General features: G+C 45.8%; 1 protein-coding gene across 6 annotated transcripts in view; it reads left to right on the top strand.

The window, feature by feature from the left end:
• TTC7A (tetratricopeptide repeat domain 7A) overlaps nt 1–15,627 on the top strand; it is a 188,847-nt gene extending 173,220 nt beyond the window's left edge. For 4 of the 6 annotated variants that reach the window (XR_010070258.1, XR_010070260.1, XR_010070261.1 and 1 more), the window contains 2 exons: nt 2,175–4,509; nt 8,822–15,627. Coding sequence is in view for 1 of the 6 variants with exons in the window: in XM_063328651.1 (XP_063184721.1) it covers nt 2,175–2,396 (222 nt within the window). In the remaining 5 variants the exon portion in view is untranslated. Of the gene's footprint in view, nt 1–2,174; nt 7,537–8,821 lie in introns of those variants that run through there. The other 2 variants (XR_010070259.1, XM_063328651.1) reach the window with 2 other exon arrangements.
• Nucleotides 15,628–16,672: the final 1,045 nt, after the last annotated feature.

Consider the following 16,672-nt stretch of genomic DNA (forward strand, 5'->3'; position numbering starts at 1 on the left):
GAGCCACGCCAGCCCCTGGTCCTTGACCAACAAGGGTGCTGTGGCAGAGGAGGGAGCTGTGCTGCACGAGCAGTTTACGATGAGGTGGATTTCACTGCAGCATTGTTGAGAGGCGCGAGATGTCAGCCGGGCAGGGAATTCCCCTCCTCGTTGGAGAGGGATGACAGGCAGCAGCTGCATGGGCTCGCTGGCCCCTGTGCCTCTGGGGCCAGCAGCCCTCCGGCAGCGTCGAGAGGCTTGATGCCGCTTAGTGTCAGGGTGAGGACAGCGATGGGTCCCCGGCCACCAGAGAGCACAGTCGGCTCTGCTCGGTCAGCGCAACAGGAAGAGCTTTTAGGAAGAGTGGTTTTGAGGTTGAAGACAGACTTGAGCTGAGATAGCTGCCGTCTATTCTTGGCTCGGCAGCAGATTTGCTATGGCCACACTACTTGCCCTTTCTATGCCTCATTATCCCTGTCAAGCGGGTGACTCAAATTATGATTGCACAAATTCCTTCCAGTCTGTCATTACGTGCCTCCGGTCATCTCCGGGCAGATACCTCTAGAGGAACCAGCCTCTCCCATCAGGGTACCTCTGTGCCACCTGCGCCTGCTCACAAGGGGACGATAAGATTAGGCCCCGTTGCCTCATCATTTTCCAACAGAGAGAGAAACCTGAAGAAAAAACATCCCCACTGCACCTTTAGATGATCAGATTTGATTTTGAGTTGATTATTCGGGTCAAGGTTATGGGCAAGAAAGAGGCAGTGAAGCTTTTCACAGTACCGCCTATACTTGATTAAATGGGTGTTTCTTAATTTTTCTCTCAGGCAAAGTACCGTGTTTCTGTATGTATTAGTACTGTCACTGACTATAGGGGTCTTAGTCATGCTGAGGCACCCTGCATCTAACGGCACTTTTGAGAAAACAAACAAAAGCAAGACAAAAGCAAGATCTTCACTAATGCCAAAAGTATCACCATTCTTTCATCAGAAATTTCTTTGGGTTCTGGTTGTAAGAGATTTCAGGTTTCTAATGTCTTTTCATATCCCCTAAAGGCAATTAGACCCATTAAAGGTGAAGCTAATGCTTTTCTTCATATATATGACTGCATCCACATACTACGTAGTCCCAGGAAAAGCATGAAGTCAGGCAGTCATCTCACTTTCCAACATTTCCAAGAGTGAGTGCAGGCAGAGGCCGTGCAGAGCTTGGCAGGCGACATGAAAGTGTTGGCTGCTTCTTCCACAGGCTGGAAAAGGCCTGGATGAAGCTGGTGGGAGATTCATCCTGGTGTGCACACCTTCAGGAGGAAGCAGCAAAAATGCCACTAATGCATTGTGGCCAGCAAAGCCCACGTGACCATCTGGGCTTGGTGTGGTTGACTGTCGTATAATTAAAGGCTCATTAGATCCTTGTGGGTTCAGATGCATGCATGCGAGCCCTATAGGAAAACATGTTCTTCCTACGACTTCTTTCATCCTCCCGCTCCTGTTCCTTCCAGATGGTTACACCCACTTGTGTCTTTTCTTACCCTAAGGACAGCTTTTTAAACAAGGTTCCTCCATCCTTCTCCTCCCTCACGCTGCTTTAGGTTCTACACTGGAGGGCAGGAGGACAGAGGGCCCACGCTGTTACATACAGCCTGCCCCTAGAAGGCTGGAAGGGGACCGCGTCCCTCTAGTCCCATTTGTTAAGAAGAAAGACCTTTCTCTATGGTCAGGATGTAGGAGCTGAGAGACTTTACCTCAGCCTCAGCTGGACGTTCCAGATGTGCAAGAGTTAATTTAGATACTCGGTGTAATTGAACCTGTGTATATTTTCCTGGGGATTAGAAGCCAGTGTAACCTAGTCGAGGAGGGAGGGATGCTTAAAGGGCCTGTAGCCTTTCCTTTATATAGCACCAGTATACGCTCTCCCAGTAACACGCAGCGGGAGCACTTGCAGAGCTGGATCAGGCTCTGCTTAAAAAAAAATGTTTTTGCAATTGTTTTTTTAAATTACACATCACAATCAAAAAAAGCAGACCTTAAAAGCTGATTGCTTCTCTTCTCCAGAAATAGATGGAGAGATTCCCCCCATAAGACTCCCATGCCTGAACTCATACGTCTGCCCAGCTTGCTGGGAGCTCAGGGCGCTCCGTTTCTTCCTCTGTTTTGTGCCGTCGTTAACCGCTTGTCCCTTGTTTGTTGACAGGGGCTGGTGCTGAACAGACTTGGGCGGAGGGACCTGGCCCAGAAAGTTCTCAGAGACGCCATCCGGATCCAGACCACCAGTCACAGGGCCTGGAACAGCCTTGGAGAGGTTTTGCAAGCTCAGGGGAAAAATGAAGCGGCCATCGAATGCTTCCTCACCGCTTTGGACCTTGAATCCAGCAGTCCTGTCATCCCCTTCACTGTCATACCCAGGGAGCTCTGAAGCTTTGCCCTGCAGCTAAGCACCTTCATTCCGCGGATAGACACCAAAACCAAACAAATAAACAAAGAAAAAGCCCAACAAGAAAGTGCCATTGTAGCCTGGAAATCGGCAAAATAATTCCAGGATGGGGCTCAGGCCTACATGCTGAGCTGAGACAAGCCTAACTGTACAAGAATTTGCAACAGGCAGAGATATAGAATGCCTTTTTCTTCACAGGTGCCTGGCTAACCTCCTGTTCAAGTTAGGCTTGAGCTAAGCAAGTCAATCAAGGCTTATTTCAAAGTGTTGGTTCAAGGTGACTGTCTGTAGAATAGGTCATGCTAGAGTACAGCTGTTCTAAGCACTTGCACCTTTCGATTTTCATTAAGGATAAAAACCCCAAGCCCTGAATTAGAGCCCAGACCTGCTCGAAACAGGAGTAAATGCACCAATTAACTTGACCGAGTGGTGCTTAAGCACGTGGCTGCCGCCACACAGATCTGACAGGATAGGAATGACAATTAAATAATATAGACATGCAGTATATGCCGTTTACAGAATTATTTCAGCTATTTTGATAATCCTTTTTCCTGCCTTGCTCTTATGTACTGCATAAGCTCACTATATTTAGTGTGGTACTTGCCTAGACCGATTTAAATTAAAATTTATTTTTTTTTAAAGCTGCTATTGCAGTATGATTCACAAAAGCAGAAAGACCAAAGACCAAATAAGTTCACACTTGAACTAGTATTAAAAACATATATGTATCTCCAATTACATATTTATTGAAAGGGCTTACATGAAATAGCTAGTTATAAACTCAGAGCTTCATTCTTATTAATTACCTATTGCATCACTTTTAGTGAGGAATATAGTGATTACCAGTATATGGTGACTGAACTTTGTGCTCGACTGCATTACCATTCCTGGCACAAAACATTTCCATATCCATCTTTTCATGATATAAAAGATGGCAGCAGTCTTTTAAGGGAAAGTATGCTGAAGGCAGTGTGTGTATATATGAATTACTTCTGTCTTACAAACCAAATCTTTGGATTGTCTGTAGAAATTTCACATTAGAGGTACGGAGCTGAGCCTTCAGCGGAGCAGGATCATTTTGCCTATCGTATCAGATGTAAGAGTGATCCCTTCCGAGCCATTTGAAGAGCTCCTAATCCGCACAGCCTGCCCAGGGCTGGCCGAGCCGGGGCGGGGGGACGCAGCTGGCATAGCCCCTGCTAAGCTGCTCCTTAGCTGTGCTTGACCTCCCCGGGGCCTCGGCAGCCAGGCAGAGCTCTACCCTGCTGTCACACCACACGCGACAGCCAGCCCCGGATGGGCCAGTCCCAAGACGAAGATGATGCAGAAATGAGCTGCGGGCACTTTTCCACAACAAAAGGTTGGGGCTCTGTGCCCGTTTCTGTCCAAAGAAGATTTGTGACTATTTCGTACATAGTTTTGCACTAAAACACACTTTGTACTATAATTCTGCCCAGTATTGTGATCCGCAACTAGTTCATTCCGGAAATAATAATATCCTCAGGCAATAAATGAGTAGGGGTTATTTCTTAAAGAGCCTGAGGCTCTGGCAGCAGACTTGAAGTCAGCGTTGTTTACAATTATTTGGAAATCTGGAGGTTAATCGAGAGGTGGCCCCTTGTGCTGCTCCCAGACCGCACCATCGCAGAGCTCCTGTCCCCAGGCAGCTTCAGCTCCTGCCTCCCCTCGGAAGTACACTGCCCTCAGGTTTCTCTCAGCAGCCTGTTGCACTCCCAGGCCAATATATATATTTTTTTTTTTCCATTAAATCGTGCTGGTGCAATAGCCCAGCTTATTCCTCTGTTACTGAGGGATCTGGAGTGAAAGCAGCCCAGCCTCAAAGGTGCTCAGCCCCCGAAGTCTCTGGCTTTCAAGTGCCACACAGGCACCAAACCGAGCTTTTTAGGCCAGAGGCAGGTTTCCAAGGAGACAGTGTTACCCGGCCGCGTTTCTCCTTTACAATAGCACCAGCAGCAGAGGAAGGAGTAGGTGTTAAAGTACCAGAATTAAATGAGTTTCATGAAGACGAAAAGACGCAGCAGAGACCCATTTTGCTGTGAAGGATGCTATGAAGTCGGCTTGCTCCGCGCTGCAGGTGGGAAAGGGGGAAGGGGAGGAGGAAGAGGTGGTGTTGTTGACATAATATGTAAATTGTTACCCAGGTGTTTTAAACTCAGTTCCACAGTCAGATGCAATCTGACAATAGACTTAAGTAGATATACATACATATATATATATATATAGACAGATATTATATTCCGGTACTGGAACTGCTCCACAGTTTCCAGGGTGGGAGCGAGCCTTCTGTGTAAGACACAAAAAAAGAGTCAGTGTGGTCCCACATCACCGCTTTCTTGTGCAACATATGTCTGCATATCTGCAAAGCGCTGCCATAGCAACTTCTATGTACCGGACAGCTATCTGAGTACAAGCTATGCATCCACCTCTGCGACCGAGGAACCCGCTTTAAGAGGTCCATGACGTCGCTGGCAGGAGGGTGCCCGTTTCCCAGCAGCAGCTGAGAAGCAAACACTCACAGATCCATTTCCTTCTGCATGCATAGCTTGTAAACAGCCACCAGCCCGTCGCATTTGTTGCCATCAGGCGAACTTCATCTCGGCGATAATGAGACTTGCCACAGCAATCATCTTCCTAGGAGAGGTGCAAACGTGCACCAGTGCTTCGAGTGTTATCACCCAGAGTCAGATGTTGCCAGGGTGGTCCCGTATTTGTCGTGCGCATTAAGGAGTGTTACTGGCATAGGAATTGGCGTCCTAAGAGTCTCTGCTTCAGGTGTGGCAAGGAAGACCTACACGAGTAAATGCCATCAGCATCAATAGGCGTTACATGGGTAAGGTGCCCTCCACCAGCGCAGCACACCACAGCCCGTCCGTCAGTTGCAGACAAAGTACTTTGCATAGAAACTGGACTCGATCGTGAGATTTGCTGTGTGCTTCCCAGAGGATACGAAGCACCCGTTGGCTGGAGGGGTGTCATATTGGCCTGAAATGCTCTCTGCATTGCAGGAAAGAGAGTGGTTGGTTCAGACTTGCAAGTCTTTGGGGGGATAAATCCTCTAGCTACATTTGTTATTAGTGCTCACCAAAACAGAAGCTTTCCCAAGCTTATATGCTGCCTCTGTTCTTCACCGTGGATTTTGTTCATACTGCCAGGTACAGAACAACAAAGACAGCTACATCAGACAAGCCTATGTATTGTAGTACTTATTTAGACAGCAACGTTGGTAAATTTAATAGACCTACTTCCCTGGGCTCAGTAATACTTCTTTGTATAGCGCGGAGCCTGGCATGCTTAACCATCAGAGTTTGAGACTAAGAACGTAAGATTTACATCCCATCCCTCATGTGATTATTACAGATGATCATAAGTAATGGAAGTTTGGGGAACAATAAGTGAAATACCAATCCTGTGAGTTTTAGCACTGACTTGAGTCCAACAGAGTTTTGTCATTAGTTTAGAAAGGGGAAGAGAAAAAGGGCGTCGTTGCCAAAATGATATAGGCATGCCCAGGTTCCTCTCGTTCCACCACGAGGTTATTTTCCTTTATGTTGGCAGGGTACATACAAAAGAAAAATAATTAGCTCCTGTTTTTCTGTTGCACAATAAGGGAGTAGTATTTGCTGTTGCCTTTGACCAACAAGAACGTTTGTATATTGTAACAAAAATGACTCTGCCTCCAGGATAACAGAAGGAGAAGCCCAACAGGCCAGGGAACAAGCCCCCTCCTCCCTGCCTTACCCCGTGTAAACTGTCATTAGCTCCGCTGGAGTTGTTGGTGTTTATGAGCATTTCCTCCAGCTGAGGATCTGCCCACTGGTATCCACGTTCCGTACAGGGAGTACAACAGAGCTGCCATGTTCCTGCGCTGCACAAGTACCCCAGTCCGTTTCTATTGGTAACAGTTCGTGCTACTGATTATCACAATGCTTCAGAAGTGCTAATTATCTTTTCTTGGTAATGACTAATAAATCCAAATGGAGAACAGTCCTGGAGGGTGTTTACTTTAAAATTCACTGGCTGGGTACCAAAGTAGGCACAGCACTGACTGCTGCAGTTTGAATTACAGTTATTTTATCCAGAAAATGTTCCATTTTTGGAGAATCTTGGTGAAGACAGAGTTTGGCTAGTTTATATTTCATTTTAATGACAGCAGAGTGGGAAACGATCCTTTTTAGTGAAAAGGCATCACTGCCATGATCTTTTTTCAGCCAAACCAACAGAGATTTGATAGTTGCAATTCAGCCTAGGAGAGGAAGGCTTCCCAGAGCAACCGCGCTGCAGCGATAATTGCCTTTGACGGAATTGTATTACAGGCATATTTGACAATTACGCAACGAGCATGTGTAGCTGAGACGCCTCTCCCTCTCCCAGCGTGTCACGTATTTGGCTAAGGAGAGCTGCTTTATGCCCAAAGGGACATCCGCAGTGCCTGTCTGGGTGCCCATCAGCACTGCCCTGGTGCCTGCTGTCACCTGCGAGGTGGCCGCTGCCACCAGCTGCACGGTCATGCTCGCCGGCACCCCCTCGCTCGTGCTGGTTTCACCGACCCTCTGACTGCTCCCTAAGCCTGGCTGCAGGCGAAGGTCTCCCCGCTGCTAAGTTGTTGTTCAGTGCCGCAGGGTATATCAGTGCACGGTCAGATAAAGAGTTATTTTCTTAGAAATGAGAAGCTGAAACATCCGTCGGTTCACTGATGTTGGCAGGAGGGGAGGTAACCACTGGCCCAGCAGCTGCCAAGATGGTTCCTCCAACTTCGCCTTTAACGAACTGGCTCACGCCTTTAACTCCAGAAAAACCAAGGCAGGTTCCCGAATAACAGGATGCTGAAAGACCCCGCTGGTTTCCCCACGGAAACACGTGCCCATCTGTAGCTAAAACCACTGATAGAGATGCGACACCGCACCATTTTGGAGCGGCCTGTGATGATACGAGTAAGAACCTCCTCGAGCCGGGGCACAGAGAGGTGTTTGTACGAGCGTTTCCTACCTGCCACTTGAATATTGTTAACACGGTTGTCGGAATCAGTTTTCCATGTAACTTAACTTTTTTTTGTCATTGTAAGATGTTTTCACCAGATGAATAAAATTGACCCTGTGGAAAACGAAAAATGCTCCTCATGTTTCCTGCCAATTTTAGGACTTTTAATATATTCATGCCACAGATACTTCAAGCATTATGAAACGGCCGTTTGTTATATTAACTGGAACCTAGTGTGCCTAGCAAGTTACCAGTTGCAAAGGGTATTTTGGCCTACACCCTGTAGTTCATGGGAAAAAGGAGAGTGAGCATACAAGCGGCGTGCTTTCCGAGAGGAACAGAGCCAGGAAAAAGGAGCAATGTAGCTTCAGATGTTTGGATTTATGGAGATTTAAGCAAGCATCATGCTTTTTTTGTGCTTCTTCCAGTAAAAATAAACAAAGGTAGTGTGAGAAACTCTAACATCAAGGTAATATGCAAATACTATGCAATCACGTTTAGGGACTCACCTTATTTTGGCCACAATGTCATTAATCATCTTTTTGCTACAAACAGTTACTCCTGTGGGTATTTGGAAATAAATGTCTCCATTCAAGTGCTTCCAGAGCATTCTTCGCATTTACACATTAATCTTTTGGGCAAGCTTCAAGAGGGCCTTCTTAAAAAGCCAGCCCCTTAGTTTCATACTCAAATGAGATTAAGGACAGGGTTTTTGAAGAGCATTTCTTCATTACTGTGGCTGCTTTGGTTTACGAGTGTATTCAGTATAGCTCAAGCAGAACAAGGTTCCTCTGCGGCAATAACAGACTTAAGCCCTTCAGCTGTTAGTACAAAGTCTTCAAAACTGGAAATGGAAGCGAACCAAATACTAGCTCTGGCTTTTCCCCCCTCTTTCCCACAATACAGAAAGGAAGGGAAACAGTGGTGTGGGGTTTTGGGGGTGGGGGCAGAGGGAGTGAGGAGGCTGCCGTGGCCCCTCGGAGTAGGAGCCCAACTGGGGCGTATGTACAACTGAACCCCAGCAAAAATGGGAGAATTTCATTGTTCAGTCCCCTCGGAGGGAGACCACTCGCCTTTGCTTCCCTCCTAATGCCGGTACATTGCCTATTCTCCTCTCCGCATCACACAGATATTTAATATTCCCTTTCCATTTAATTGGGAAGAAAATAAGCCTTTTCACCCCTCATTGTTGCTGGGAGGAGCTCCGGATGGTTTGGGTACTCTCCACCCTTAATTCAGAATTACTTCTTCCCTTTCAGAGAACCAAATTATATTTCAGTGGTAGTTTTGACATGATGCTCTTGAAAGGTTATTAAGAATAATTTAATATGTTTTAATAATTTAATATATATGTTATGTATATTTTTTAATAATTGATTCATATCTCCGCTTCTGTCTTTCTGCTACAGACTGGGTAAAACCAACTCATACATACAGTATATTCCTGCCTCCTGGGAGCCCCAAATATTCAGCAGGCCCATAAACGGCAAGGGAAGGGACGAGAAGCGTCGCTGCTGCTGCTGCCCAGATACTGGCTTCTGCGACAATCTCCGGCTGCCAGGTTTTTTTGTGGAGTCACCAAAGCAGCAGTGTTGACTTAGTCTGTGTTGAACCATATCCCTCAGGAGATGTCACATCCCAGTCAGACGTGCCTGAACCAGTCTCTGGAACAACGGAAAAATATACACATAACCTACTGGTCTTTAATACTGGTGTTACAGAAAGTAGACGTGGGTATCACTGGCTTATTCTGTTGCCATTAGCAGACACTACTGCATTTAACTGAGCCGTGGGTCAAACCAGTTTCCTCTGCTATGTTGTCTCCAAAACGAAGGGCAACATTTCACAGTCAAAAACATCCCTGTAGCTCCACTAACTAAAGGGCAAAAGAGCCAAAGGTTTTCTCAGCGCTCCAAGTTAAGCAAGTGTTGCATTTTGGAGGAAAAAAAAAAATCCCTTGCAGGTCATTCCCCTGACTCTGCAGATCTGATCCCATTTAAAACTGATGTAGCTGCTGCGATCATTTGGCTGATGGAGGAAGAGAAGCAGGTAGATGGAACATCTGAATCCTATACAGCAAAAATGGAAAGCACTGTAACATGTCCTAAAAAAGCAAAAGAGCAGTGAAAAATGTAAAATTGAAGGCATTTTTCCTCACTGAAAAGCTCTCACAAAGGCAAAGTCCAGCTTCACCAGCTTTTCTGAGAGAAACACCCCAAAATCCCAGGCTGCGAGAGTAAGAGCAAATGTGAAGCAGCCCCTCGCCAGCCTCCCGACTGCAAAGGCCTCCCTGAACCTTCACTCTGCCTCTGCTCCGCGCCACAGCCAGGGACACAGCCCTGGCCACAGCCCGCCTACGGGCTCGCCACCAGCCCCCTGCCTGGCTCTGGTCACCCCTCAAAGGACGCAGAATGGTGGCCCTCGAAGCAAAAGTTTCATTACATTATGTGTGACAGGTCAGACATCATTTTGTTTTTTTATAATCATAGAATAGAATCGTAGAATGGTTCAGGTTAGAAGGGACCTTAAAGACCATCTAGTTCCAACCCCCCTGCCCTGGGCAGGGACACCTCCCACTAGACCAGGCTGCTCAAAGCCCCATCCAGCCTGGCCTTGAACACTTCCAGGGATGGGGCATCCACAGCTTCCCTGGGCAACCTGTTCCAGTGCCTCACCACCCCCACAGCAAAGAATTTCTTCCTGGTATCCAATCTAAATCTCCCCTCTTTCAGTTTGAGGCCGTTACCCTGTATCCTATCACTACACTCCCTGATAAAGAGTCCCTCCCCATCCTTCCTGTAGGCCCCCTTCAGGTACTGGAAGGCTGCTATAAGGTCTCCTCGGAGCCTTGTCTTCAGTTGCTTACGCTATCATAATGAGGTCTGGGAACGGGGATGTCTGTAAATTAATCAGCAGTAAGTATTCCTGTGTTTTGCGGTGCTGTGAGAGGAGCCGACACGCGCAGCCCGCGTTTGCAAGGCCGGGTGCTGTTTCAGAAGGCTGGGAGTTCAAGGATGTAACGATTTTCTGGTCAGTGGAGGTTAGAGGTGATTTTGCGCTCAGTGTAAATGGCATTGTCTGGCAGAGACAATTAGCAAATGAAGGGCTGCCTCACCAGAGGCTTTGCAGCCCTGGAGTCTCTTCTAGGCTGACAACAAACAGAAATTCGAGCTGGTGTCTCGGGTTTCCAAAACAGGAAGCTGCTAAATCCAGCAAGCGAGCAATTCATTTCCCAGTTATAATGATGCTGCTCTTATATCTCCTAGGACGATACCGAAGTGTTTTTTCGGAGGGAATGCAAGGGAGGCATTTCATCCCCATTTTTCACCAGATGGAAAACCAAGCCCTCCAGGAGTTGAGCCAAGAAGGGGGTGTTTTTCTGTGCAGAACTGGTTAAATTACTATGGCTCGGGTTTGGTTCCTTTCTGCAGTCTGCCTCCCACCCCTGGCTACCATCCCCTACCCACAGCATGGCGCGGTCCTCCTTCAAAACCTTTTTTTTTTCAGATTTCTTCTGTGGAGGGGGAGCAAAGGGAAGTTTCCACTTACTTGTTATATTAATGCAGTATGTATGACGACTTCTGTAAATCAGCAGAGCAGCCCACATTAGACACGTGCTGGTGCAACTACAAAGTACAGAAAGGTACAGGTACCTCAGCCCAAGTGGTCCGGGTCTGGCCTTGGAGTGCTGCTGTGTCAAGGGGGTGACTTATCACAAACAAAGCTTTTATTTATTAATTTCTTCTGGTTTTCCATCATCCCCTCTTGGGTACTTGCAAAGCACTTTCTGTTCAGCCAGCTAACAGAGAAATAATAAGCTGGAAAAAAAAAAATTGTTTCAAGCTACATTCCAAAGGAAAACTTCTGATATTTTCAAGTAAATAAAGAGCTTAAAAAAACCTTCCAATTAAACAAAATATTGTTCTGACAGGAGTCCTCAAGTAGTATCTTCAATAACTCAGATTTATATGACCAGAAGTTTTGAGAGAATTGCCAGAAGGGAGAGCATTTTGAAACAAAAATTCAAGATGTTTAATCCTGAAACAATCTACACAGAACATTTACATTTTCCTTTTTGTCTTCCAGCCAAGAACTATTCACCAAAGTTATCTCAAGTTTATATGTGGCTCCAGTTTTCTGGAACTTTGCTTTTCAGCAAATACCATACTTGAAAGAGTTTAGAAGTGTTTACCAGTCCCACTTCTTATTCTCAGACGTGGCTGATGCTGGAGCTCCCGGTGTGAAAGCCTTCTCAAGTGCTTCTGCACAACATTACCAACCATCACATCCGCAGTCCAGCAAGCACAGGTTGTTTCCTGGAGATTAGTACGAGCTGCTGAGTAAACATCGGCATGCACTGCTCCACACAAGGTGGGATTGTCCCCACTGCAATAAATACAGACCAGACCCAAGTACTTTTGGAAATTACACCCTTGTACACATCTGCAGTTCAGGCGGTGGTGATTCAAGTCTGTGGCTCTGAGTAAACACGCTCTGAGTAAAAATTAGTTCTTAAGTATTTTGGGTCTTGCTACCAAAAGAAGTGCTTTTACGTATAGCAAAGCACTAGCGAAGTCCTGTAGGGGCAGCACCTGCAGCAGCAGCAGAGCTCCCCTGTGCTACTCCCAACTCCACCGTGCTCCCGGTCACGGCCCACTGCTCAACAGCAGCCTACTGCCGAGCTTCTCAACTTTTTGTGAGCCCTAGGAGCTTTTCAGGGGGTGTCTCCATTTCTAAGATTTACTTCTGCAGATTTCTGCATGGGATATGACCTTTCCAGGAAGGACACGTTTAGGGTCTTGTACTAGTTGGCCATAGACACCCCCGGGATCTGTAGCTCGCAGCCTGAAGACTGGGGACTTAGAAATTTTCTCCTAGATTCTATTAGAGCTTCTTAATTAAAAGTCCTCTTTGGGGACCTGAATTGAATTGGAAACCATGGTGATCACTTAGGTCAATCAGCACAGAGATGATTGCATTTGGGAGAGTGAGGTGGAAGATGAGAATGTGTGCATGTTGAAGAGCTTTAAGGAAAAAAAAAATAAAACAAACCAAAAAACCCCAAACATCTGTAAAAACAAGGAGCATGCACGGTTTGCAAAAGAACAATTAGAAGATTTGCCTTGCAGGGCTCACCATTCAGTATTGAATTAGAGACTAACAGCTGTCCTACAGCATTGAAAAATGTCTTCAACTTACATGCCTCTGAACAGTTGATCAATGGATTTGACAGTCTGTTGACTTTCTCAAATCCGTGTATGCACGTTTGCACTCATGTTGATAACTATGCCAGGAAAACCCAAATGCTAACTGAGCACCCGTGCTTCCAATCATCCCACAAGAAAGAAAGATGTTGCTACCAACCTAATAGGAACACAGAAACGTTCATCCACATGCAGTGGGTCCCGTAACTTCTTTATGCAAAATCTAGAATGTAAAGAGACGCTCAGCATCCAGGAAGCATTTTTGTTCAGGAGTTGAATTCCACTGTTAAAGTCAGGACGTACTCATCAGTGATAAGATAACGCCGATAAGATATACAAAGTTATGTTTTAGTTTCAACTTACAAATCATTGTACTCTAGCTCCAGGACAATGAAATTGGTTTCAAAATCAGAGCTGTTTCACTAGAAAGACTAGTTCTAAGATTCATTGTTTTTCTTACAGAAAAGGATGACATGCCACTAATCTACTTGAGTATCATCTTCTTCTCCCTTTCCTCTTATAGGAGAAAAATCTAAGAAGGGACAAGGTATGTTCTTCTTGTGTCTGCCAGAAATAAGTAACCTTGCTTCATTTGTCTTTGCAAATTACGGCGTTTGGATCAGGAACTTTTACAGATGAGACACTGCAGTTGTTCAGCCCACGTGTGAAACACTCTGTATTGCTCTTGAGAAATCTCACAACGCCGATACACAGGGTTAACCTGTTATAACCTGCAGCAGTAAATAAGAACGTTCACGTAATTCACAGGAGACTGAAGTCTGTTGATCCATAACCTATCTAAATTATCTGTTTATTACAAGCTCCTTCTTTTCTAAGGTGCACGTTAAACACAAGAGCACAGAGGCTGCAGGAATTCAGCTCTTCCTCTCTCCATCACCTTGATTCCTCCCCCTGCCCCCTTCCAGGTCTTCTGCTTACTTTACGGGCAGTATCTGCAATGCCCTCCATACCCAGCCCTCCTTCCCCTCCCGGAAAATATGCCATACCGAATTCACAACGTGTAAAGGGTAAAGCAGTAGATGATGCTGAAGCAGCAAAGATTGGATTTTTTTTTTTTTTGTTTACTCTACAGTTAAGTAATTGCAAGGCTCAGATATGCTGCCAGCTAGAGCACACTCAGCCTCAGGACGACTCCCCCCCTGCCCCAATGCCAGATTTTTCACTCAGTGCCAGGGCTTCGGACCTGTAAGGTTAATATTGCTTGTCAATTCATTTCAGGATGACATGGCTTGTACGATAGGTTTCATTATTCCAAGCAGCCTCTTGCTGAAGATTTGCCCTCAAGGCCAAAGTTTTCTTCTATTTGTATTAGTATCACCTGAAACATATCAGTGGAAGTCAGTAACCTCTGTTCTCAGTTACTCTGCAGGTTTATAATTACAGCTATATAAGATACAAGCATGATGTAGCGTGCATACAATGACATGTATTTTTCCAACAAAGGCAGAAGCAATTCTGCACCAGAAACAGTACCAAACCCTACAAATCTCAAACATAAAAGATTCAAGGAACACCACTCTCCTCCAATACGCTTCAGAGTTGCTGTCCGCTTTCGTTTCCGTTAGTATGTCCCTGAATCAAGGCTACGGACTTAAAACCTACTGAACCACATTTTTCCATTGCCTTCATTGTGCAGTGCCCTACGTCCATGCAGCCAGCAGCACGATGGCAGGTGAGTCACCCGGATCACGCCTGCGACAGATTCTCCTCAGTTGCCTGGGTCACAGCTCTCCCAATAAACAGGACAGGCCACCGTGAAGGCAGAAGGTCAGGTTACCGAGGTCTCCTGAAATTTTCAGTGACTAATCACTAGCTTTTGTTATCACAAAAATACTATCTAAAGCCTCAGAGATGCTTTGCCGCTGAAAATATCTGCTGGTGCGGGTCTGCGCGCACACACGCACCCGGCTTCCTGCGGCAGCGCATTGCTGTGTGGGTTACCCTGTGCCGAGCGTGCTATTCCTGATGCATCCTGTTTTTACTACTTGCAAAATTACTAGAGCTGCCGTATTGCTGCTAGCAGTCTTCCTGACAGAAACATGTGCACGTCCAGCGCTGTTTTTCTAACCGACGCAGACCTTTTGCCAAAAAGTTGGGCTGCTGTTTTCCCTCATCTCCGTTTGCTGTTGGAGAAGTATTTTCCACAGCAAAACGTTCGCCACTGAGCCCTGCGGGCAAATCCTGATAAAGGCTATTCAGTGAAGCTTTCCGCTTGTAATCAACATTTGCCCATGGAAACCAAAGCCCTTTTTTTTTTCTTTTCCCTCTCCAAAGGAGTTAAGTCCGGCGTCATTTGGTTCTGGTTTCGAAAGCCCTCGCGCGGGGGGACACATCCTTACTCTTTTACGCACACACAGATGGGAGAGAGCAGGACGAGCCCTCACTTTTTGCTTTCTATGTAATTAGTGTGTTCAGAGGGAACCTGAATGCTGTACATTAATTTTCAAATCTGGAGCATGTTTTCAGATAACGGAGAGATATTACTTCAAAACAAAGCAAGGGCATTAATAAACACAGTACCAGGAAATCCACAAAGGTTAAGTGATTTTCTACAGAGTAATTCATTCTCCTAATGAGTTTGCTGCAGACAGTGCTCTCTGCAAGCAGTTATTGCGTATGTATCTTTAATTTGTGTATTTATATAATTCACGGTAGTGCAAAATAAATTTCTATGTGAAGTGTCCTAATAGATGAAGTGAGGCTATAATACTCTTCCCGAGCTTGTTCATTACAGTATGCACTGGCACGGAGTCCCGAGGGAGAGGAAGCCATTAAACATTAAGCAAAACAATTGCTGTCATCCTCCAGGGGGACCGGCTTTGTAAATGCTTGTGTTAACACTGTACGAAATAGTTGAGTATTGGGGAAAAATTAGAATGATAAAGGGAGGCAAGCACCTTGTCCTCAATTTCATGAGGTTGGGTTGGATAACTAGCAATATTTGGATCTTCCTCCTAGAAGAAGAGAGCTCATCCTCTCCCAGCCGCACACTGGGCACCCCTGAGAGCTAATTGTCGCTGGCAAACGGAAAAGACGAAACAAAAAAAACCCCCACGTTTCCAGTGCTCTCTATCCACAAAGCTGAAACACTCCCCTGTGTGTGTTTTCAATTTAACTAAAATAGATCGCTGTGTGTAAACAGCCACTCTATCTGCATCATTCATATTTGATGGACTAGTCAGTACAACAGATACTTTTATCCGTCCCGTAAGTGATGAGAAACTAGACACTTCAGTGTCTTGTGCACCTCTCAGTTAACATGAGTGGCAGCAGCTGTTATTCTGGGCTCCTTAACATCTAACGTTTGATGTAGAGACAGGAAAATTGGAGATGTAGTTAGTGGAATTGGGTATAACAAAAGTAACTTTCATGATCAAACCCTCCCAGGAGAATACAGAGTAAAGCTCTCGCCAAGTTTGTTAACAGCAGCCCGGGCATTTGTGTTCCTGGGCTTTAGAGGCCATATGATAATAGTAGTATCGGGTTAAAAAGTAACTTACAGAAAAGGTAGGGCACGATCTCAAGATGCCTCCATCCACATCGGCAGTGAAGCGCAAAGGTGGTCCAGAACACCGTCACCAGAGACTGTGAAGTACATACTAAGCAGATGAGCTTGTGTTTCAAATTAGGTTTTTCACATATGACTTCACACACCTGTAAGAAACATGTGAGAAGACCTTTAAACCCATTGGAAACCAAGAGGAGACACTGCCACTTCCTTCTGCTTGGAAAAGATGAGAGTAGCTAGTTGACATGGGAACAAATGGAGCATCCCAGAAACAGCACACGAAGGGAGGCAATCCTTCCTTCTCTGAGCACACACCTGAAAGCAGGAACTCCTGGCCCAGCTGAGATGAGGGTATGCTGGTGGTGGTACTGAAATACCAGGAATTCCATTTAAACATGAAACCAAACTTGTTTCAGTGAGGGTGGTCAAGCGCAAGAATGGGTTGCCCAGAGAGGTTGTGGGGCGTACACTTTTCAAAATAGTCAAAATCCCATCAGATCAGCATCTGCTCTGGTTGACCCTGCTTG

This window comes from Chroicocephalus ridibundus, chromosome 3, assembly GCF_963924245.1.
Source record: "Chroicocephalus ridibundus chromosome 3, bChrRid1.1, whole genome shotgun sequence".
Classification (NCBI taxonomy): domain Eukaryota; kingdom Metazoa; phylum Chordata; class Aves; order Charadriiformes; family Laridae; genus Chroicocephalus; species Chroicocephalus ridibundus.